At 37.7% G+C, this 23,153-nt stretch overlaps 1 protein-coding gene and 1 long non-coding RNA gene across 4 annotated transcripts in view; one reads left to right on the top strand and one right to left on the bottom strand.

Moving 5' to 3' along the window:
• LOC128861190 (uncharacterized) overlaps positions 1 to 23,153 on the bottom strand; it is an 86,732-nt gene that overhangs the window by 41,855 nt on the left and 21,724 nt on the right. For all 3 annotated transcript variants that reach the window (XM_054099142.1, XM_054099144.1, XM_054099143.1), the window contains exon 2: positions 12,315 to 12,430. In XM_054099142.1, the coding sequence (XP_053955117.1) occupies positions 12,315 to 12,430 (116 nt within the window). The remainder of the gene's footprint in view (positions 1 to 12,314; positions 12,431 to 23,153) is intronic.
• LOC128861192 (uncharacterized) lies at positions 13,499 to 15,184 on the top strand. Its single transcript, XR_008454351.1, has 4 exons — positions 13,499 to 13,649; positions 13,742 to 14,546; positions 14,617 to 14,881; positions 14,957 to 15,184. It is a non-coding gene; the product is annotated as an uncharacterized LOC128861192 (long non-coding RNA).

Raw genomic sequence — 23,153 nt, 5'->3', positions numbered from 1 at the left:
AGCTCACCAACCCTCTACTTGGCGAATGGAACATGATATTTTCTGATGGATAAAAAACTGAGACAAGTTGATCCTTCGCAGTCGTGGATTCTTCGGGAAACACTGTCTCAGCAGGCATCCTTCCCCATTTTGCCTCTGTTTATACAGCTGAAGCCACAGCAATCCTGAACGGGCCCATTTCTGTTGAAAACTCAATTCTTAAAACACTTATATGCACGGACAGCAGATCAACAATAGCGTCAATACTGAATATAAGAAATAAAACTTATGTTATTTCCCAAATTCGCAACAAACTAATCGGCAATAACAACAACATACAATAAAATTAATGTGGGTACCAGGCCACGCAGGCATTAAAGGGAACGAAATAGCGGACGAACGAGCTAAATTGGCCGCCATAGAATCGCTCAGAACATTTAACAAGTTTTCGAAAAAAAACTTCAATAAATATGTACTCAATTACCTGTATCAAAAACAATTGGTTACATGGGGATCTACACAGCACCAATACCCTACATTTAATCCAAACAGGCTAAAACCCGACTATCCATCTTACTGCCGTTGCAATGATGTCAAAATGTTTGTTCGGCTACGGCTTAGGCACACGATGGCAAGCCACTCCTATATATTCAACAGAACTAGCCGGCCAAACTGCCAGCACTGCCCTACATCACCACTAACATCAATTCATCTTCTCGACAACTGCACACAATTTTCCACAGTAAGGAGCAATATTTTTGGGGCCCAAATCCCATCATCTCTATTAAAAAATATATGCTACGAAAATATTATAAAAATATCAGATTACTTAGCACAGACCGATTTAAAGAAACTTATTTAACTAATTTACTATAACTTTACCTAGTTTGCCTGTAATTAATTCATAATTCATTTTATAACAAATCAGTCCTGGCAGCCAGTGCTCCTATTCTCGTGTTAAAATAATTATATTATTATACCACGTTTGTAAATAAATAAACAAAATAATAACGCCAAACCACATATCTGAAATACCAGATGTCTGGGAATAAATACTTAATGTAAAATTAAAAAAAAAAAAAAATTTGTGAAGGCGAGCAGAAAACTTGAAAAACTAGTGATACAGTTAAATTCCTCATACTCGAAATCGGGAGAAACCGTCTTTTCCGGACAAGTGTTTCTTTGTGACTATAACAGCGTAATTATGGAAACGAAATGGTTTAAAATTTGTTGTATCGAAACAAAAAGTAATCAGATGGTGCAAGGTCAGGACTATATGGAGGATGTGGCAAAAAATCCCAACCAAGCTCCAATAATTTTTGCCGAGTGGCCAAAGATGTGTCTGGCCTTGCATTGTCATGATGGAATCAATACCTTTTCGATTTGTCAATTCGGGCCGCTTTTCTTCAACTGCATTGTTTAATTTCGTTAGTTGTTCAATGTAGACATCAGAATTGGTCGTTCGGTTTGGTGGTAAAAGTTTAAAGTAGACAATTCCTTTGTAGTCCCACCAAACAGATAACAGAACCTTCTTTTGATAAATATTAGCTTTTGATGTTGTTTGAGCTCGTTCACCTGGCCTGCTCCACGAACTTTTCCGCTTAATATTGTTGTAAACATCCCATTTTTCATCGCCAGCTATCAATCGTTTTAAAAATGGATTTTTTTCATTAGGTTTCTTTAGCAAATGGCAGCTGTTAATGCGTTGCGTTAAATGCGTTTCTTTCAAATCGTGAGGAACCCTTATATTGAGTTTTTGAACATAGCCAAGTTGTTTTAAGTGATTTTCGATGCATGTATGTATGTGATTCATGAAGCTTCTCTGCAATCTCACGTGTTATACTGTGACGATCCGAATCGATTATTGCTTTGATTAGGGCTTCATCAACTTCAACTGGACGACCAGAGCGTTTTTCATCTTTGAATGAAAAATCACCAGGACGAAATTTGTCAAACCAATTTTGACACTGCCGTTTCTTTAACGCTTCGTCACCATAAACAGCACACAAATTTGTATGAGCTTGCGATGCGGTTTTCCCTTTGCCCAAATAAAAAAGCAAAATATGACGAAAATGTTCCTTTTGATTTTCAAGTTTTCAACGAACGCCAAACGAAAACTACGCTACCGATCAAAAAACTTTTTTTACTGATTGACAGCTGAATTGCCAACTATCGTCTGCAAACCTAAAAATTCAGCTGAAGTCGTCTATGAGTGAAATCCTCAATTACTTAGTTGCCAACCCAATAGTTTTATGGTATGATTATCTTAAACGTGTTTTCGGGCGTGTTTGCCTCCACTTTTCTTAAAAAGCTGTCGTACTAAAAACTTAAGCTTATATTGTACTTAAATTATACACTTAGCCCACAAAGTCTGCGTTCACCTCACTAAATATTATATGTTATATTAATATACAGCACTTATGTATTTTACAAAACAATGCTTTTCGTTTATTTATTCTCTACATATTCAGTTGCAAAACTGTGAAAAAATTGTTCAGATTCGTGCATGCATATGCGAGATAACGGCATTTGAATGTCGCGACAACTAAATACAACCGCCAAAAAGTCTGCGTTCAGTTTATTTGTTTAAATGATACCGTTAGTTTTAAGAATGCTTCTTGCTTTTTATTGCGCAGTTTTTATTATTTGCATATTAGTCAGTTGTTTAACGCACCCAATGCTGCATCTTGTTTACGGAAAGGATTAATTTTTAAGCATGGAGTCAAAAGGAAAAGAAATTAGTGTTGGAGAAAGAAAAATAATTATCAAATTATGGAAAGAAGGAAAATCCTTTCGAAAAATAGGCCAAACTGTTGGAAGAACGTATTCCTCTGTACAACGCGTTATAAATAATTTTAAAGCAACTGGGATTTTAACATCTAAGCCGAGAAATGGTCGTCCAAAAAAATTATCTTTTCGAGAAGAACGCAAAATAATATGCATGGCGAAGACAAATCCGCGAACTACGTCCACAAAAATTGTTGAAAACGTGCAACAGACGTTCAATAAAAAAATGTGTGCGGAAACTGCAAGAAAAATTTTACATAAAGCTGGGTATCATGGTAGGGTAGCCCGTAAAAAACCATACATTTCACATGTCAATCGGCGTAAACGTATTGAGTTCGCTAACGCCTATATAAATAAGTCTCCAGAGTTCTGGAAACAAGTTATATTTTCAGATGAAAGTAAGTATTGCATTTTCGGCATTAAAGGACGTCAAATTGTTTGGCGGAAACCAGGAACAGCGCTGGAAAAACAAAACCTTGTAGGCACTGTCAAGCATGGTGGTGGTGGCATTATGGTGTGGGGTTGTATGGCAGCTGCTGGTGTGGGTAAACTGAGCTTTATTGAATCCACAATGGATAGGTGGTATCTTAATATTTTAAAACAAAATTTAAAGCAAAGTGCAGAAAATCTTGGATTGCCATCAACGTTTTGGTTTCAACAAGACAATGACCCAAAGCACACAGCGGAGGTTGTACGACTTTGGCTATTGTATAATGCTCCAAGACAGCTTAAAACGCCCCCCCAATCACCCGACCTCAACCCCATAGAGCACCTTTGGGATTTACTAGAGAAAAAAATACGACAGCATGTAATAACTAGTAAAGAGTCCTTACGAAATGTTCTGCAGACAGAATGGGAGAAAATTACAACAGAAGAGACAGAGAAGTTGGTATATTCGATGCCAAACCGATTGGCGGAAGTTTTAAAACTACGGGGCTACCCAACTAGATATTAATTTTCTTTTTAAGATAATATTTTTCATATTTTTCATACTTGATGTAAAACTGAACGCAGACTTTTTGGTTATTTATTTCTTTTGTTATGGCACTTATGTCACGTTATATCAATATCGAGAAGATTAATATAATTATTGTTTCTGTTATTTAAACTTAAGAAAATAAGGAATAAACTTATGGCAATAATTTGATTTGAATTATAGATTTATGTTTTATTTTCACATTACACGCAAAAAGTCTAAGGTGAACGCAGACTTTGTGGGCTAAGTGTATATAATACATTTAAAACTACATATATATAAATTCAGGGATTGAAATTGCTCCGCTGCTTCCTTGTTTTCACTTTTACTCTCGCTACTACTCGCAACTTGAACAGATGAGTAGTGGAGCAGCTAGTGCAAAACGCGTGATCAATTGTTTTACTCCGCTCCAAACTACGTTTCGTTACTGCTAGGAGCTCAGAGTACTTCAAAAATTGTTTCATTATTCTCTGTAGTTGGAGTAGTGGCAGAAAACATAGAAACGGCCGTAGCGCTATTTGCGAGATTATTCATGTGTACTCCAGCTAACGCTACTACTCTCACTACTCCCATAGCTTGAGCAGTGTTCGGTTTTGTTGTGTTAGATACATTTTGTATGCGTTTTTGCGAAGGTACACTGAAAACATAACTTACAAATTAGGTAGGACACCAGGTCAATATGGTGCTAATTTACATTCTATGTCAAGTTATGGTTTATGGTTTTATGTTTTAGCAACAGTAATTAATGAGCTGCAGTCTGAAAATGACATCGCGGAAAAACTCGTTTAATGATTTTAAGTATTTCGATTCCCTTGATGATGAAAATGTAAAGTTTAAAACGTGTCTCAAGACAATGAAAACTGGACTACTATTCAATTTAAAATAACATTTAATACAACTACATAAACTAAGTATAGAGAATAAAGAAAATTACTCAACTGGTAGTGTAGGTGCTAGAACTATTAGGCATCAAACTATTAAAGTCAAGATTAATAAAAAATAATTGCCTAGATCATATGTTGGTCGTATGGCAGAATGTAGTATATTATTTAATGTTCATTAAAATTAGTTATAGCTGGAACAGACTATGAAACTTTGGAAAATATTTTACCCGTAACACTAATTTGCCCCATTTGGAAAGTCCAATTGAAAAATTGCAGAAAAATGTTTACATGATAGAATTACCCCAATACTTGACACGAAAAATATCATTCCATATCATCAATTCGGTTTTCGAAAAAAACATTCAACTATCCAACAAATACATCGAGTTACGCAAAAGTAATTTCAGACATGGAAAATAAACGATACTGCGTTGCTGTATTTTTGGACATCGCAAAAGCTTTTGACAAAGTTTGGCACAAAGGCCTCTTGCATAAAATTAGGACAATATTACCACTGGACTATTATTCAATTATCAAGAGCTACCTTAATGATCGATGCTTCTAAAGGGTGGTTAAATTTTGGACTTCTTTCTTTGGGGTTATTTGAAAGAAAAGTGTACGTCGATAAGCCAGCAACAATTCAAGAGCTAAAGGACGTGATAATTCGGCACATTAACGGCATAGAACCTCAATTATGCCACAGCGTCATCGAAAATTTGGACCATCGGATGCAGGTGTGCCGCCGAGGCCGGGGCGGCCATTTGGCCGATATTTTGTTTCATACGTAATTGACCCATACCAATATTATCATAATAAAAAGAAATGATAATAATCGCCTAAAAAATTGTATTTTATTCAAACCCAGCACCGGCCCTTGAAACTTAACCACCCTTTAGGTTAGGTTAGGTTATGGTGGTAGTCGGTTATGTTCCTTCGTGGAACCATTTCGTGGCTCTTATGAAGCGTAGTATTGATGCCAACCCCACGCCAGACAGTTCTGTAAGAGAATTAAAAAAGTATTTACCTAGACAACCTGTTCTGATTTTAGCTAGGGCTGGACAATTGCAAAGGAAGTGCTCAACTGTTTCCTCCTCTTCCTCATCTCTGCAACTTCTGCAATATTCATGGGAGAAAACTCCTAGTCTCGAGGAATGCCTGCCAAATAGCCAGTGACCGGTTAAGCAAGCCACGACCTTGGAGATATTGTCTCTTGAGAGACTAAGCAGTTCCTTTGTTCTTTTCTTGTTTATTTGCGGCCATAGTAGCCTAGCTGTTAGACACGTATCTTCATTTCTCCATGACCTATTGGCCTCTTGGATAAAGTGGTTTTTTATTATTAGTTTACTCGTGGCCATGGGTATTCCAATGGTACTTTTATCACTCAGCAATTGGAGAGCGGTACCCTTTCTGGCTAGCTCATCTGCTTTACAGTTTCCCTCAATATCTCTATGTCCCGGAACCCAAATAAGGCTGACCTTGAATAAGTCACTAATATCATTTAGAGCTGCCCGGCATTCCTGTGCAACCTTCGATCTTAGTAAAGCCGCATTCATTGATTTGATGGCCGCCTGGCTATCCGAGAATATACTTATAATCGTTTTTGTTACGGCGTGCGTATTTAGGTATGTAGCCACTTCTTTTATAGCTAGTACCTCTGCCTGATAGACGCTGCAGTAGTCTAGTAGTCAAACGGATAGTTCCAGTCCTAATTCCTTCGAGAAAACTCCGTAGCCAACCTTATCGTCTAGCTTGGAGCTATCTGTATAAAAGTTTAATTCTCCCCTTGGCCTTGTTGTATGCCACTCCCTTCTTGACGGTATACTCGTCTTGAAGAGCCTTTCGAAGGTGAGTCTAGGGATAGAGTAGTCTATTTCTTGTTTATGGCTATTCAGAGAGTGCAAAATGGAAGCGTGGCCAAAGCACCGGTCTTTCCATAGCGCCATACTTTTTAGTCTGAGCGCCGAGGCGGCGGCCACGTGTTTTCCTACCAGATTTAGGGGTAGTCCTTAAAGCGCCAGAGATGCATAAAAAAGCTGTTCTTTGGACCTTACTCATGATTTTAGCGTAAGTCGCCTTTTGAGCAGATGGCCACCATACAAGTATTCCGTGCATTAAGATTGGCCTAACTACCGAAGTATAGAGCCAGTGCGTGATACGGGGTGTTAGTCCCCATTTGATACCGACCGCTTTTTTGCAAGTGTATAATGCAACGTTGGCCTTCTTTACTCTTTCCTCAATATTAGATTTCCACGTGAGTTTCCTGTCTAATATGAGTCCTAGGTACTTGACATTCTCTTTCAAAGGAATCTCCACACCCTTAAAAATTAGCGGGGAGATTATAGGGAGCCTATGTTTCTTTGTAAAGAAAATTATTTGAGTTTTTGAGGGGTTTATATCGAGTCCCCTGCTCTCAGTCCAGCTTCTAAGCGACCACCCTTTACATTAAATACAATGACCAACACTCAGATATACATCCAATAACAGCAGAAGCCCCTCAAGGCAGCGTTCTAGGACCTGGCGCGCTAGGACCTCTTATTTACCTCTGACATACCACTCCCAGACGAAGCTAATTCAACTATAGCAACATTTGCAGACGACACAATTTTATTGTCATCTGACAAAAACCTCTCAACCGCACCAACAAAGTTATAGATGTACACCAACAATGTAAAGAAGTGGTTTGACAAATGGAGTTTAAAAGTAAATGAGAACAAATCTGTACAAGTAATATTTATGACAAGAAAAGATGTTGCTGCCATGCCGATTAAGCTCAACAATAAAAATATACTAATTGAAGCATGTGTAAAATATCTTGGAATCTATCTGGATTCAAAATGAACTTGGAAAGGTTACGTCAAAAATAAAATAAAACAAATAAAGGAAAAATTTCGACAATTGCATTGGCTAGTAGGTAAAAATTTTAAGCTCAGTATGTCCAACAAACTTTTAGTATACAACGCGGACATGAAACCAATCTGGACGTACGGACTTAAAGTGTGGGGAACTGCAAAAAGAACTCACATAAACAAATTACAACGACAACAATTAAAAATCTTACGTATAATAACAATGTCTGACAGGTACACAAAAAAATAATGTTATACATACAACGGTCAATATATCATCAATCGACGAAGAAATAAAAACGATATCAACTAGATATTTTAACGAAATAAACCAGCACAAAAACAAAGAAGTCAAAACTTGAAAAAAGAACTTTACGACGTCTGAAGAGAATCCGACCAATTGACCTATTAAATTAAACATGAATTCTCGTATGCTAAAACAACTGTTCTGTGTAAAATGTAATTGTTGCCCTAAAATGTAATCGCTGTATTCGCCTTGGCACTGGCCATGAGGAAATATATTTAATAATCTTCATAATTGTTAAAAAATTGTGTAAAAAAAGTAATGTAGGAAATAAAAAAAAATGATTAGAGGCTTTATTTATATTATGTACAGTATTGCATTTCATTATAATTTCTGCGCCTTAGTTTTTTTTATTTTTTGGACAAAAAAAGATACATAAAATTATCATTATATATAAATATAAAAAAATATGCTTTAATAAAATACGAAAATATGTTTATTTGATTTGTTTTGATGTTTTTATATATTTGGTGGAGGTAATAGCCGCACTAATTACCTCATTATTTGTAAAAACCAAGCATTTCCATAGTTAGCCTGTATTTTTACAAATTTCATTTTTGTCGCATTAGCACTTGCCTACCTGCTAAAATTCGTGAAAATACAAAAAAGTTCAGAACCATTCAATCATCGGCAAGGGAAACCATAGCAATACAAAAATCTGTTATCGACAGACGTGTTTTAACACGTTGGCTGCCACGTCGCACGTTTTCGTGCGACACCTAAATGTTACCCTGAGGCCACCTCGCACATTTTCGTGCGACACCTAAATGTTACCCTGAGGCCACGTCGCACATTTTCGTGCGACACGTAAATGTACCCTGAGGCCACGTCACACATTTTTGTACATTTTAATATGGAATTTTACATAGGATTTGGATTCTCTGGCCTGTGGTGAACATTTTGGTGTATTTCCCATGGCCGTTGTGTATTTTTAATGGTATTTTTTTGGATAATAAAAAAGTTGTAAATTAAAATTTGTCTTTTTATTAATTCTTTTAAAAATTAGTTCATTTATGAACAAAACAAATATAAAAATATATATGTATGTAAATTCAAATGGAAATCAGTAGAAAAACAATAAACTTATAATTAAAAATTCAATTTTTTAATGGAGATCAGTGCAAAAATTAATTCTTCTGGTGGGAATATTTAGGAAAACATTCTACACATAGTTGCGGTTTATTGGGCAGTAGGTGGTGGTCCTTTTCAAGCTCTTTCTGGCTGTTACTCTCTCAGCAGATTTTTTTGACATGGCATAACACAATACACAAGCACGCCTTATTGTTTTTCCGTTGTCGTCCTTTCTTTTTTCTATAAAATGTTTTCCTTTTGTTATGGGTTCTGGAGACATGAAGTCCAACAAAGCATTTGAAGTCTCCTGCCGGAACTTAGTTATTGAAATTTGTTTGTTTGTAGCCTTTTTATATATTATAAAAGCATTTACGACAGACATTCCTAGTAACAGTTCAAAAGCCACTTTGCGGTACCACTTAACACCTCTTCTGAGAGTGGTGGCGTAGGCGGTCATTTGATCGGATATATCAACACCTAATTTGGCTTTGTTGTAATCAATAACAGCAAGAGGTTTTTCAAAAGCTCGTTGCCTTCGCTTCCTGGTAGAAAACTAAGTAAAATAAACTAAAAATATCAAATACAACTCGAAAACTACAAAAAATTACTGTCGCACATTTTCGTGCGACGTGGCCCCACAACATGTTTTATGATCTCCCAGGCCATGTCGCACGAAAATGTGCGACACAAAAAAAACCATTATAACTGCAAAATTAGCGTCGCGAGTAGTCAAAACTTATTTTTAGGCACTAAGAAACAAAAAGAACATAAAAAAGTTGTTGGCCTCAGGTGACCAAAATTGTTAAATGCCACTGCTACTGAACGATCAAAATTCTAAAAAGGCTTTGGCCAACGTGTTAAAGGAGGACCCTTTGTTTGTAGTAAATAAATATTAATCACATGGTGTATTCCTGAAAATATCGAGCATGGTTGCATCTACACACTGTTGCTGTTTTCTCATCTTATATATAAAATAAAGTCAACTTTTTGTGTGTGTTCGCTAACCGGCCGTGTCTTTGCACCGAATTAAACCAAACTTACACACATTGTTAAGTAGGTATTGAAGATGGTTTACGTATAGTTTGGATGCCTATTGGTGGATAGGGCTCGAGATATAGGTCAAAACGTGGACCCGGGTAACCTTCGGATGTGTATGTACAATATGGGTATCAGATGGAAGCTGTTGGTGAATGCTTTAGTTCAGAGTATTTTTCATGCCGCTCCGTGACTAGGGTCTCGAGATAGAGACCAACACGTGGACCCTAGAATGTGTTTGTACAATATGGATATCAAATTGAAGCTGTTGGTGAATGCTTTAGTACAGAGTATTTTTCATGCCGCTCCGTGACTAGGGTCTCGAGATAGAGACCAAAACGTGGAGCCTAGAATGTGTTTGTGCAATATGGATATCAAATTGAAGCTGTTGGTGAATGCTTTAGTACAGAGTATTTTTCATGCCGCTCCGTGACTGGGGTCTCGAGGTAGGGGTCACAACGTTGACCCGGGTAACCTTTGGTTGTGTATGTACAATATGGGTATCAAATGAAAGCTTTAAGTGCTTTAATACGGGGTAATTTTCATACCTATTGATGACTAGGGTCTCAAAATATATGCCAAAACGTGGACCCGCCGTGTCTTTGCACCGAATTAAACCAAACTTACACACATTGTTAAGTAAGTATTGAAAAAAGGGTTCGTAAAGTTTGGTTGTAATTCGGAACACTGGCAACGCGTACAGCGTTCTTTTGTACCAGCCATAATGTCGTTCACTTTTTTAACGCTTGGGGCGGAACTGAACTGTCAAATTGACAGTGTGAATTACAATGTGTCAATATTTCTTTCTGATTTGGATGTCATAAGGAGAAGACGTAAGTGTAAAGTGTAAAAACTTTTTGTGAATTTTTTTGGAGTGGATTTTGGAACAGTGAATAATTTCTTACGAAATTTGAGAATTTAATGTGAAATCCGAATGTTCAAATGAAATTATGTGTTCGTAGAAAAAAAAATTTTTTTCGTTTTTGTTTTGAAAAATATAAATGGATAATTGTTAAAAAAGCTCCAATGCTTAATAAAACATATAAATTGAAACGAAAAATTCCTGGATGATCAGGAAAAAAGACGATTGTTTCTTAGTTATTCATTTGCGTTGATTTGAAATTTAAAAACAATCTTCTTTTTTCCTGATTTTCAATTTATATTTTATATTTACTATAAAACATATATCTACATGTGATTTGACATAGAACGTGAATTAACACTATATGGCACATTAGAGACATACATACATAAAAAAATATAATTTACCTCCGCAAAAACGCAGCCAAAATGTATTTAACAACACAAAAACGAACACTGCTCAAGTAGCAGCTATGGGAGTAGTAGTAGCGCATCAGAAGTGAGAGTAGTAGCGTTAGCTGGAGTACACATAAGTAATCTCGCAAGAAGCGCTACGACCGATTCTAATGCTGAAAACAGTGACCGACGTACGCAATCCCTTACCGCAGCCCCTAACGAGCACAAAAACTCATTCCGTAGAGAGCAATTGCGTTCTTTTAGTTACATATAATATTTACACAATAAATCGGTTTGTGTATGTATGTGTTTGGTTCTATCTACTATCTGTTTATCAATGTTGCCATTGATATTTTTCCTTACACACTTTTTCACACATCAGCGTTATTAGTTACAATTTTTCATTGTTTAATAAACCAAAGCCAAAAACCAACAAATGCAAATAGTTCATTTATCTATAATTAGCATTATTCAACAGTGTTTTTAAATTATTTTAATAAAAATTATAATTTTTCTAAGTTTATTTTGTAAATGATTTCGTTTGGCAACACCGTGTGGTGAGAGAGCAATCAGATGACAGAGTTCTACGGGATTTTTCAAAAATTGTGAAATAAAATCTACGATACGGAAGTAAGGAATTTTTCATTTATATGGGGTTCTCATTAGTTTGATCGTAACAGCTGACGGGGGACTACGTTTACGTCGGTCACTGTATTCAGAATAAGTTTTCTGCTACTACTTCAACTACAGAGAGTACTGAACATTTTTTTAAACTGAGCTACTAAGAGTAACGAAACGTAGCTTGGGGCGGAGTAAAACAATTGATCGCGCGTTTTAAGCTACGGCGACACGCTCATGCATTTTCTGTCCAGCAGTTTATATGCATGACGCTTGCCCGCGAAAAATTTTTAAATATTTTATTTTCATCATGCAAAAGCCGACAACAAGTATGTGTGACACGAAGCAAGTACGTGTGTCACCCGACACGCACACATATAAGCTTCTGGACAGCAAATGCATGAGCGTGTGCCCGTAGCTTTACGCTAGCGGCTTCACTACTCATCTATTCAAGTTCGGATTAGTAACGAGAGCAGAGCAATGATTTCGGTAATATTGCTGCTACGAAGAGGTTAATACAAACCCTGTGTAAATTATATTGTATTTAGTTAGCTTACCTGGCTAAATCATTCCAGTAGTGTGTTAAATAAGAAGATGGGTGATTGTGAAAAAAACTTTTTTCAGCATATGACTTAGTAGTCTTGTCTCCAAAAAGTCCACATTGCTCCAGTACCTATAAATAGAAAAATAGTTCGGAACTCAATGAAAAAACGGGTTTAGACAAATGGTAATTATTATCAGAGCTTCATTTTAATATAAAATACATTGTTTTTTTTAATTTTTTTTTTTTTGTATTAGCATTTTAAAACTATATTTTGTATTTGTAATGTAACAAGATATACATATAACAACGTTTCCACTAAGATTTTGCTTTGTGCAACATTTTATGGAAATGCTCACCTAAAACTCCCGTTAAATTGGTTTTCTTTTTTAATTGTTTCTGGCATTTTGTAGTCCACCCTGATCCACTACGACAGCCGCCGAAATAGTTGTTCCTTGTTTTTGCAAGAAAGCAGTCGAGAATTGGGAGACAATTTTCGCTTACGCTGTGTATTTGGATTGATGGCAGACCAAGGCTAATTTGTTATCAAACCCCACTATTTATTCTTTGCGCATTGTAGCGTAAGCGAAGTAATGCTGAAAAAAGTGACCGACGTAAACGTAGTCCCCTGTCAGCTGCTACGATCAAACTAATGAGAACCCCATGTAAATGAAAAATGCCTTACTTCCGTATCGTAGTATCGTAGATTTTATTTCACGATTTTTGAAAAATCCCGTAGAACCCTGTCATCTGATTGCTCTCTCACCACACAGTGTTGCCAAACGAAATCATTTACAAAATAAACTTAGAAAAATTATAATTTTTATTAAAATAATTTAAAAACACTGTTGACTAATGTTAATCACAGATTACACTATTTGAATTTGTTGGTTTTTGGCTTTGGTTTATTAAACAATGAAAAATTGTAAGTGACAACGCGGATGTGTGAAAGTGTAAGCAAAAATATCAATGGCAACATTGTCTAGATACAACCAAACACATACACACACAAACCGATGTATTGGGTGAATATGTAACTAAAAGAACGTAGTTGTTCCCCACGGGATGAGTATTGCTCAGTTTTGTGCTCGTTAGGGGCTGCGGTAAGGGACTGCGTACGTCGGTCACTGTTTTCAGCATAACAATGTTACACGATCAAAAATTAATTTCTAGGGTTAAGCTGAATATAATATACTATATTGACATCCGTTGTCATCAGTTTATTTAATTTAAATGGATCGCAAAACGGAAGATTAATTACAATAAACCTTGATATACAATTAGTAAATATCTTCTCACAAGAAAACACAATTATACAGCCTAACTCGATTTATTAGATTCTTGCTCAAGTGTAAGCAATTCAAACACAATTGATTGCTGAATATTTAAAAAATCAAAATTCTAATTCTCAATCATTAAACAATTTTCCCACCATGTTTTCAGGAGAATTAATATGGGGAGTCACATAGTTGGAAACGTTATTAAGTACTTATTTGAAGAATGGAATCGTTTCAATTACATAGAACGTTAAAGATATTTTGTTTGTCGCAATAGATGGTTACTAAAATTCTCTAACTATTCTCGAGTAGGGAGTGATGTTATGCAGCGTTCATGATTAGTCCTAAATGCGATATTGAAAAAATAAAATATAACTTTGTAATTTCCTTTAGTCTATTTTAAAAGTACTATTATAAATTTTGTTATTTCCGATATTAGACTGCTACATATATGCACGCATTGCATTTATTTAAAAGTTTATATACAGAATGGCCGTATTCACCTACAGACAACCACTACAGCTTCGCTGGCCGCGTTTAATTCATAAGTTTAATTGTAATGATTATAAATAAAAAAATGAATGAAAAACTTAGGCCGGTATGGACTCTGACGGGAATTTTCAAAAATCCTGCAGCTTGCATAGCTTTGAGGAAGATCTGCACATCTTTCAAGTTGTTTGTTTTGAGCAGGAGTTCGTCGGATTTCCGCGAGGTGACACCTGTATAATCGCGTGATATGGCTTTGACTCTTTTTAACACACTTTTATTAGGTCGGGTTGTATGTATGTATGTATGTATGTAACGGAATCTTTGAACTTAATTTTCACTGGCTTCTAAACATCTGATCGACTTGGAATTTTGCACACCTATCAAGGACCGATGACAATGCAATAATTTGCAATAAAAGTTTTCCATTATTTTTATCGGGATTTCCAGGATTAATATTTTCTTTTTTTACCTATGGGCAAAAGGTAAGGTGAATTTGGTTAAAATGAAAAATCTTTACTTATTCTTGTAAATTAATTTCATCCCCTTCAAAAGAATGCCCTCTCGATGAAATACACATATGCCAACGATTTTTCCAATCCCCGAAACATGCCAAATAGTCCATTTCCGGTATAGCCATCAGCACCTTCTTCGCTTCAGCTTTTATCTCCTCAATCGACTCGAAACGCGTTCCCCGGAGTGGTCTCTTGAGTTTTGGGAATAGCCAGAAGTCTCACGGAGCCAAATCAGGCGAATACGGTGGTTGCGGAACGATATGCGTGGAATTTTTGGCGAAATAGTCACGAAGAACGAGTGCAGTGTGAGATAAATTTTCCATTATCCTTATTAGGATTGCCAGGATTAATATTTTATTTTTTTAACACACTTTTATTAGCTCGGGTTGTATGTATGAATGACTGTAACGGAATCTTTGAGCTTAATTTTCACTGGCTTCTAAAAATCTGATCGACTCGGAACACACAACATAGATGACTAGATGGGAAACTCTTTTTCTCGTGAGAGCGCTGAAAAATGTGCATTTTTTATAACATTTGCCAATATTTCCATACCGGTAGAAACATGAATTAGGTATTTTTTTAAACAAAAATTGGGAATTTTTAGTTTCCACATCACCATTGAGGTTAGTATTTAGTGTGCAGTTGTGTAATAGTATATTACTCGTAAACACCTACATATACTAAAAATAAAAAAATAGTTAAAAAAAAACTAAAAAACACGCTTTTTTTGCTAATCGAACTAAAAAGTAGGAAATAAAAAATAGTTTAAAAAAACTAAAAGTTTTAGTTTTTTTAAACTATTTTTTTTTTCAATTTGGAATACGTTAATACGATTTCGCTTGCTCTGTTAAGTTGATGACAGCGATGATGGTTAGAAAACGTATGGTCATCAGTTTGGTTTTATGGAAAGAAGAGACAGTTTCTGAAATTTGGCGTGTCGAGATATTGGCCAGGACCCCGCTCTTATTTAGACGGACTAAAATTATCTGCTGGCTTATCCACTTGGTTTGTTTGTTTGTTGTTTCAAGATTTTTTGGAGTGTGTTTATGTAAATAATGGTACGCGGGACTTTGGTTTTACGCAAAAACAGGAAAACTAATACACTAAGTCGCGGCGGGAGACAATGATACATACGCAGTAGTTGCTCAGATGAAACTGTGTATGTATTTTGATTTTGCAATTTGGTGGTTCGAATGCCAAATTAACTGATTACTATGCGCGAACTTCATTAATTTCAATCAGAATATAAACAAATCAGAACACTTTGACATCCATACAATCAAAAATAAAGCAACAAAAAAATCAGTTTGAATGATTTTATCGTCAGTATGTTTTGCCGCGAAACAGCAACATTTCCAAAATACTTTTACGACGTTTGTTCCAAATTTCAGACAACAACGTTAAAATTCCAAATAGAAGACTAATTATGTGCAAATCTACATTTATTATGTGCGACCTTAAGAACACTAATCGAAAAATGAAAAACTAAAGCACTAAATGCGCAGTATTTCGATTGGTGCGCACTCCATTCGAGAGTGCGTAGGTTCGAATCTCCATGCATGAACATCAAATAACCGTTTTTTCGGAGCGTACTCCTGCCATGAAAAAGCTCCTCATAAAAACCATTCGCCGTTCGGAGTCGGCTAAAAACTATAGGTCCCTCCGTTTTAACATTTACACAAGGCAGTAATGTCGACTAGACATTTCCGACCACCTTCATTTATTTCCCTCCAGGTTCTATAATTTTATTTTTTTATTTCACAGCAGGTTCTATAATTTACTTTCAAGTAAATTTAAATCACATTCACTGTGAGTTCGACCTTGAGTGTTTTGTATTTCATTTGCACTATTATTTGTCCACTCTTTTTGAAGAAAAAAATTGTGTAAATTTTAAATTATATAATATATGTATGTATGTATGAGGTTTATTAATATTAACCCTAAAAAATGCTGCTTTAATTTTTTACAGTCGATTCCAACAAAGAGCATGATATGCTCTTATTTTATTATAGTCATTACTATTAGCTATAATGGCTTCATTTTTCTAATAGCGGTCGCCCCTCGGCAGGCAATGGCAAACCTCCGAGTGCATTTCTACCATGAAAAAGCTCCTCATAAAAATATCTGCCGTTCGGAGTCGGCTTGAAACTGTAGGTCCCTCCTTTTGTAGAACAACATCAAGACGCACGCCACAAATTGGAGGAGGAGCTCGGCCAAACACCCAAAAAGGGTTCACGCGCCAATTATATATATATATTAGGGCGGGTCGATTTAAAAATCGCTCATTGCTCTGTGAAAATCGTATTCTAGGGATCAAAATAAGAAACTTTGCCGAAGGCCATACTTCTAAAACGAATTCTGATGTCCCCCAATTTGGGTCGAACTAAAATTAGACTAATATTTTGAAGAAATAAAATTGTCAGCTAATTATAAAGTGGTGGATTATACGTCAGCTGGTCACACAAATATGAAAAAATACAATATATATGTGTTCAGTGATTTCCTCCCAAAGGAAAATTTATCAGATGGTAGATTATATATTGTTTTTAATAAATAAATAAGTCAGCTGGCTATATGTAGGTGGAATGTGTGTCAGCATATGCCCTGAAGGTGTAATGTAGGTGCTATTCGGAAACATTTATAGCCTAAGTAAATGTATCAGCTGACGAGTTTCCCCCAACATACTGCCAGCTGATTTGTTTTATTACTTACAGGATCATTTCAACAATCCGCACAAAAAATTTTTTTCGGGAGGTAATGACTTAAAGTTATTCAACATTACATTTAATGTGCAAACTGAAATGTACAATTTTATGGCAATGCTTCGATTAAATCAAATTTTTTATGGAAATTTTCCGATTCTTAAGAATAGAAATAAATAAATATATTGCTAAGCAAATCAATGAATTTATAATTTTTCAGTATTTAAATTAATAATGTTCAAGATTTAATACAAAAAGTTATTTAATTATGTTTGGTAATTTAATCATTTTCATTAATGCTGATGCAGCTAATAAGCTGACTGGAATTTCACACATAACTAATTCTATCTCAGCCAGACAGCGATGGTGTCGCACCCATACCATTCGATCAACTATCATTAGCCATACAATGAAAGAAGCGGGGCTGAATAAAGTGCAAGATGTGACAGCAGATCTTACAAATCTTCTTCTTCTTAATTGGCGCTATAACCGCTTACGCGATTTTGGCCGAGTTTAGCAAAGCGCGCCAGTCGTTTCTTTCTCGTGCTAACCGGCGCCAGTTGGACACACCAAGTGAAGCCAAGTCCTTCTCCACCTGATCTTTCCAACGCAGAGGAGGCCGCCCCCTTCCTCTGCTACCACCAGCTGGTACCGCATTGAATACTTTCAAAGCCGGAGCGTTTGTATCCATTCGGACGACATGACCCAGCCAACGTAGCCGCTGGATCTTTATTCGCTGCGCTATGTCTATGTCGTCGTAAAGCTCATACAGCTCATCGTTCCATCGTCTGCGATATTCGCCATTGCCAACGTGCAAAGGTCCAAAAATCTTACGCAGAATCTTTCTCTCGAACACTCCAAGCGTCGCTTCATCGGATGTTGTCATCGTCCACGCTTCTGCGCCATACGTTAGGACGGGCATGATGAGAGTCTTGTAGAGTGTTAGTTTTGTTCGTCGAGAGAGGACTTTACTGCTCAGTTGCCTACTTAGTCCAAAGTAGCACTTGTTGGCAAGAGAGATTCTACGTTGGATTTCAAGGCTGACATTGTTATCGGTGTTAATGCTGGTTCCTAAATAGACGAAGTCTTTTACAACCTCGAAATTATAACTGTCTACAGTGACGTGGGTGCCGATACGCGAGTGCGCCGACTGTTTGTTTGAAGACAGGAGGTACTTCGTTTTGTCCTCGTTCACCACCAGACCCATTCGCTTTGCCTCTTTGTCCAGTTTGGAGAAGGCAGAACTAATAGCGCGGTTGTTAAGGCCGATGATGTCAATATCATCGGCATACGCCAACAATTGTACGCTCTTATAAAAAATTGTGCCTGAGCGATTAAGTTCTGCGGCTCGTACGATGCTCTCCAACATCAGGTTAAAGAAGTCACACGACAGCGAGTCACCCTGTCTGAAACCTCGTTTGGTATCAAACGGCTCGGAGAGGTCCTTCCCAATTCTGACGGCGCTGCTGGTGTTGAGCAACGTCATCTCACACAGCCGTATTAGTTTTGCGGGGATACCAAATTCAGACATCGCGGCATACAGGTAACTCCTTTCCGTACTGTCGAATGCAGCTTTGAAGTCGACGAAAAGATGGTGTGTGTCGATTCTCCTTTCATGGGTCTTTTCCAAGATTTGGCGTATTGAGAATATTTGGTCGATGGTAGACCTTCCAGGTCTGAAGCCACACTGATAAGGCCCAATCAGTTGGTTGACGGTGGGCTTCAGCCTTTCACACAATACGCTCGCTAGAACCTTATAGGCGATATTTAGAAGACTAATCCCGCGGTAATTGGCACAAATTGCAGGATCGCCCTTCTTATGGATTGGGCAGAGTACACTTAAATGCCAATCGGCAGGCATGCTTTCATCCGACCATATTTTGCATAGAAGCTGATGCATGCACCTTACCAGCTCCTCGCCGCCATGTTTGAATAGCTCACCCGGCAGTCCGTCGGCGCCCGCGGCTTTGTTGTTCTTTAGCCGCGTTATCGCTATTCTCACCTCGTCATGATCGGGCAGCGGAACGACAATTCCGTCGTCAACGATTGGGGTATCGGGATCTTCACATTCTCGGTGACATGCGCAGCTGTCACTGTTTAATAAGTTCGAGAAGTGTTCCCTCCATAATTTAAGATTGCTCTGTACGTCAGTCACCAGTTCGCCGTCTTTGTTCTTACAGGAAAACGCCCCGGTCTTAAAACCTTCTGTAAGCCGCCGAACTTTCTGGTAGAATTTTCGGGCGTTGTTCCTGTTGGCCAGCATCTCAAGCTCTTCGCACTCACGTATTTCGGCCTCTCGTTTCTTCTTTCGGATAATACGTCTCTCTTCCTTTTTCACCTCTCTGTAGCGATCCCACATGGCTCGCGTTGCGCCCGATCGCAGCGTGGCTCTATAGGCGGCATCCTTTCTTTCTGCGGCAGCATGACATTCCTCGTCGTACCAATTGTTTTTTCGGGCTCGCCGGAATCCGATTTCTTCTTCGGCGGCGGTACGTAGAGAACGAGAAATGTTGCTCCATTGTTCGTGGATGCCGGTTTGTTGGGCAGTACTCTCTGAGAGCAGGAGTGAGAGTCGAGTGGCGAATCTTCTGGCTGTCTGTTGTGATTGCAGCTTTTCGATGTCGAACATTCTTTGCGTAGGTAGATGCACGTTTTTTGCTGCACAGAGGCGTGTGCGCAGTTTGGCCGCAACAAGGTAGTGATCCGAGTCGATGTTGGGTCCTCGGATCGTACGTACATCTAATACACTAGAAGCGTGTCTTCCATCTATCACAACATGATCGATCTGGTTTCGTGTTTTTCGATCATGCAAAGATCTTACAAATAGCCGAATAAAAAAAGTACAGCCCACCTTCACAGATTTATTCATGGTATTAAACGTCGATCAATCACTTTGATGAAAATTTAGATAAAAAATGTTTGTACAACATTTCAACTGGTGAAGCGGCACCCGAAAATATTGAAAATTTCTTGCTCAACGTTGAAGAGGAGGGTAATAAAAAACGAGAAGATTTTATTCAAAATTGCGTAAACGACCCGAACAAGCTTGAACAGAGTATTTCTAAGTTGAAGGGTCATAATTTCACAACATGATTAAAAAACAGAAAATTACAGTTGCCCGAAGAGAGATGGAACTGCGAATGCAACGTGACTTATTCGGACAACTGCTTCAAATTTCTCTAAAAACAGAACTTGATTTGGATAAAGTGCTTACTTATCCATTAACACCAGTGCCACTCTCTCTGTGTCACCTTGACGACACTATTTGCAAAACACAAAAGTCGGCTTTGATGACTTTATTAAACAAATACAGGGTGGGCCATATAGCGTTTGCTTTTTGAACCACCTATTTTTTTGAGAATGGTAACACAAATGACATGTCAAATGTGTTCATAATTTACTTAAAGGTTTGACATTTACGAAATGGGACGCTATACGCTTGAACAAAATTGGGAAATATTGAAAACCTTTTTCCAAAGTGGTGAGTCTTCTCCTTCTTTTCTGATTTTCACATCAGTGGCTACGTCAATAAACAAAATTGTCGGATTTGGGGCTCAGAAAATCCACACGTTACTGTAAAGAAGCAAATGCATCCTCAACGAGTCACTGTTTGGTGCGGTTTTTGGTCTGGCGGCATCATCGGGTCATTTTTTTTTCGAAAATGAGCGAGGAGCCGCGGTTACAGTAAATAGCGAGCGTTACCGTGACATGCTCAACGAGTTGTTTCCAAAAATTGAAGAGGATGATATGAACGACATTTGGTTTCAACAGGACGGTGCAACTTGTCACACTGCCAAAGTTACACTCGAACTTTTGGCTACTGTTTTTGAAAACCGAATAATCAGCCGAAATTCCGAAATCAATTGGCCGCCTCGGAGCTGTGATTTAAGCCAGTTGGACTATTTTTTGTGGGGAGCCGTTAAGGACGAAATCGAAGTTGCCATTCATGAAATTGGAGCCCAAACAATCGAAAATGTGCTTAAAAATTGGGTTGGTCGAACGGCCTAGTGTAAAGCCAGTCGTGGCAGTCATTTGAACGATATTATTTTTCATTCATAAATGACAATGTTCAATTTTCAAAATAAAAAAAAAAAATTTGAAAAAAATTATTTGTTTTTTTTATAGCCGATTTAAAAAGCAAATTTTACATGGCCCACCCTATATAATCCACCACTTTATAATTAGCTGACAATTTTATTTCTTCAAAATATTAGTCTAACTTTAATTTGATCAATTTTTTAATCGGGAATAAACGACTAAAAATATTTTTTTTGCTACGTGCGTGGGTGGCTACCACTGCTCAACCCCCCTTGGAGCCTCTGCTGACGTTTACCACGCTTCATAATGCAACTATCTGAGGCATTTTACGAATTATCGAGTGAGAGAAAATAATTGACAAAAATTAGCGCCTGGCTTACGGACTATAACGGGAATCATGCTTTTTGGGAATAATGCATTTAATTCATCAAAATTGCATTCAAATTGACGGACAACATAAAGGAAGATTCATCCTTGAATACCATATTACGTTTGCCCAATTCCGTTCTGAATTTGCCTTACCCCATACAAATGTTTTTTTAATGTGATCCGGAATTTGAGGTCTTCTGCACATAAACATCCTCACATCGTGTCTTTGGATGCATTAACACCACTTTTCCATAAAACTGCTCCACCCAACGATAAGTTCGGCTTTGTCTCAAGCAAATCAATGACTGCTGGCTTTGGGAGAGGTATATTTTTTGGACTCTATTTTTATTTATGCCTAATATAGTTTTTACCACAATACTTTATCCATCCGTGAAAATGCGAAAACAGTGTTTGCCGTGCTCATTTTCAGAGTTTCGCCACAATTGAGCGTCTGACAGTACTACTGTATCTCTTTTCAAGTAAGACGCCGGGCAGGAGCCGTAGCAATTCCTATTATGTTTCAGCCTGCCGATAGCCTTCAAGGCGTCCCCGTCCGTCAAAGTGTGACTTCCAAAGGAGCTTACTATCGAGGATTATTCCAAGATATTTGATTTATTTGTTTAGCAGGATTGTGACTCCTTTTAGCTTAGGCAGAACGAGTCTATAAAGCTTCCTCTTTCTGGTAAAAAGGACAACAGTAGCTTTGTAGGGTTTTGCACTTTTCTACAGAAATTCAAAATGCAAGGGCCTGTTAGGAGGTGGTGAGTAGAGGATCGATTACCATGTCCCAGAGCCTCTATTACGCCGGATGATGCCAGCAGATCTTCCTCTGCTCGTCCCGTGATGATTCTTTCCGGCAGCATCGAACGAACCCAATTCACTAGCACCCTGTCTGCGCCATGCCTACTAGCAGAGCTGCACATACTGTCAAAAGCTGTATTATCAAACGCCCCCTCTATATCCAAAAAGATGCACATATGATGGCTAGCTCAACTTTTTCAGTGCCGACTCGCAGGATTTTCCTTTTTGATAGGCAAGCTGAAATCGAGAAAGAGTGTGAATCTTCAGCGACGTTTGGCGTATACGCAATTCCACTAGTCGTTCGATACTTTTCAGCATGAAAGAGCCTCACCATGCTCCAAGAGCGTGGTATATAGGCCAGTGCCAGGCATGTAGTGAAGATTTTCTTCAAAGCTGCAGTCACGGACTCTATGCCATCCTTCAGCATGGTAGAATATACTCCATCTGGTCCGAGCGACCGAAAGATATGACGGCAAATCGAATGGCGGCTTCATTCACCACAGATCTGGCAACGCACAAGCTATGCCGAGAAGGTATAGCAGCTCTGACAACAGCCACTTTCAATGAGGTCTGTTGCCGGCCAATGTTTATTTGAATATCTGGAAAGTGAGATTCCATCAGCAAGGGAGTGTCTCACTTTGCCTCTCCGTGAAGGAGCCATCAG

The sequence above is a fragment of the Anastrepha ludens genome, chromosome 4 (genome assembly GCF_028408465.1).
Source record: "Anastrepha ludens isolate Willacy chromosome 4, idAnaLude1.1, whole genome shotgun sequence".
Taxonomy (NCBI): domain Eukaryota; kingdom Metazoa; phylum Arthropoda; class Insecta; order Diptera; family Tephritidae; genus Anastrepha; species Anastrepha ludens.
This window is presented reverse-complemented; position numbering and strand designations above follow the sequence as displayed.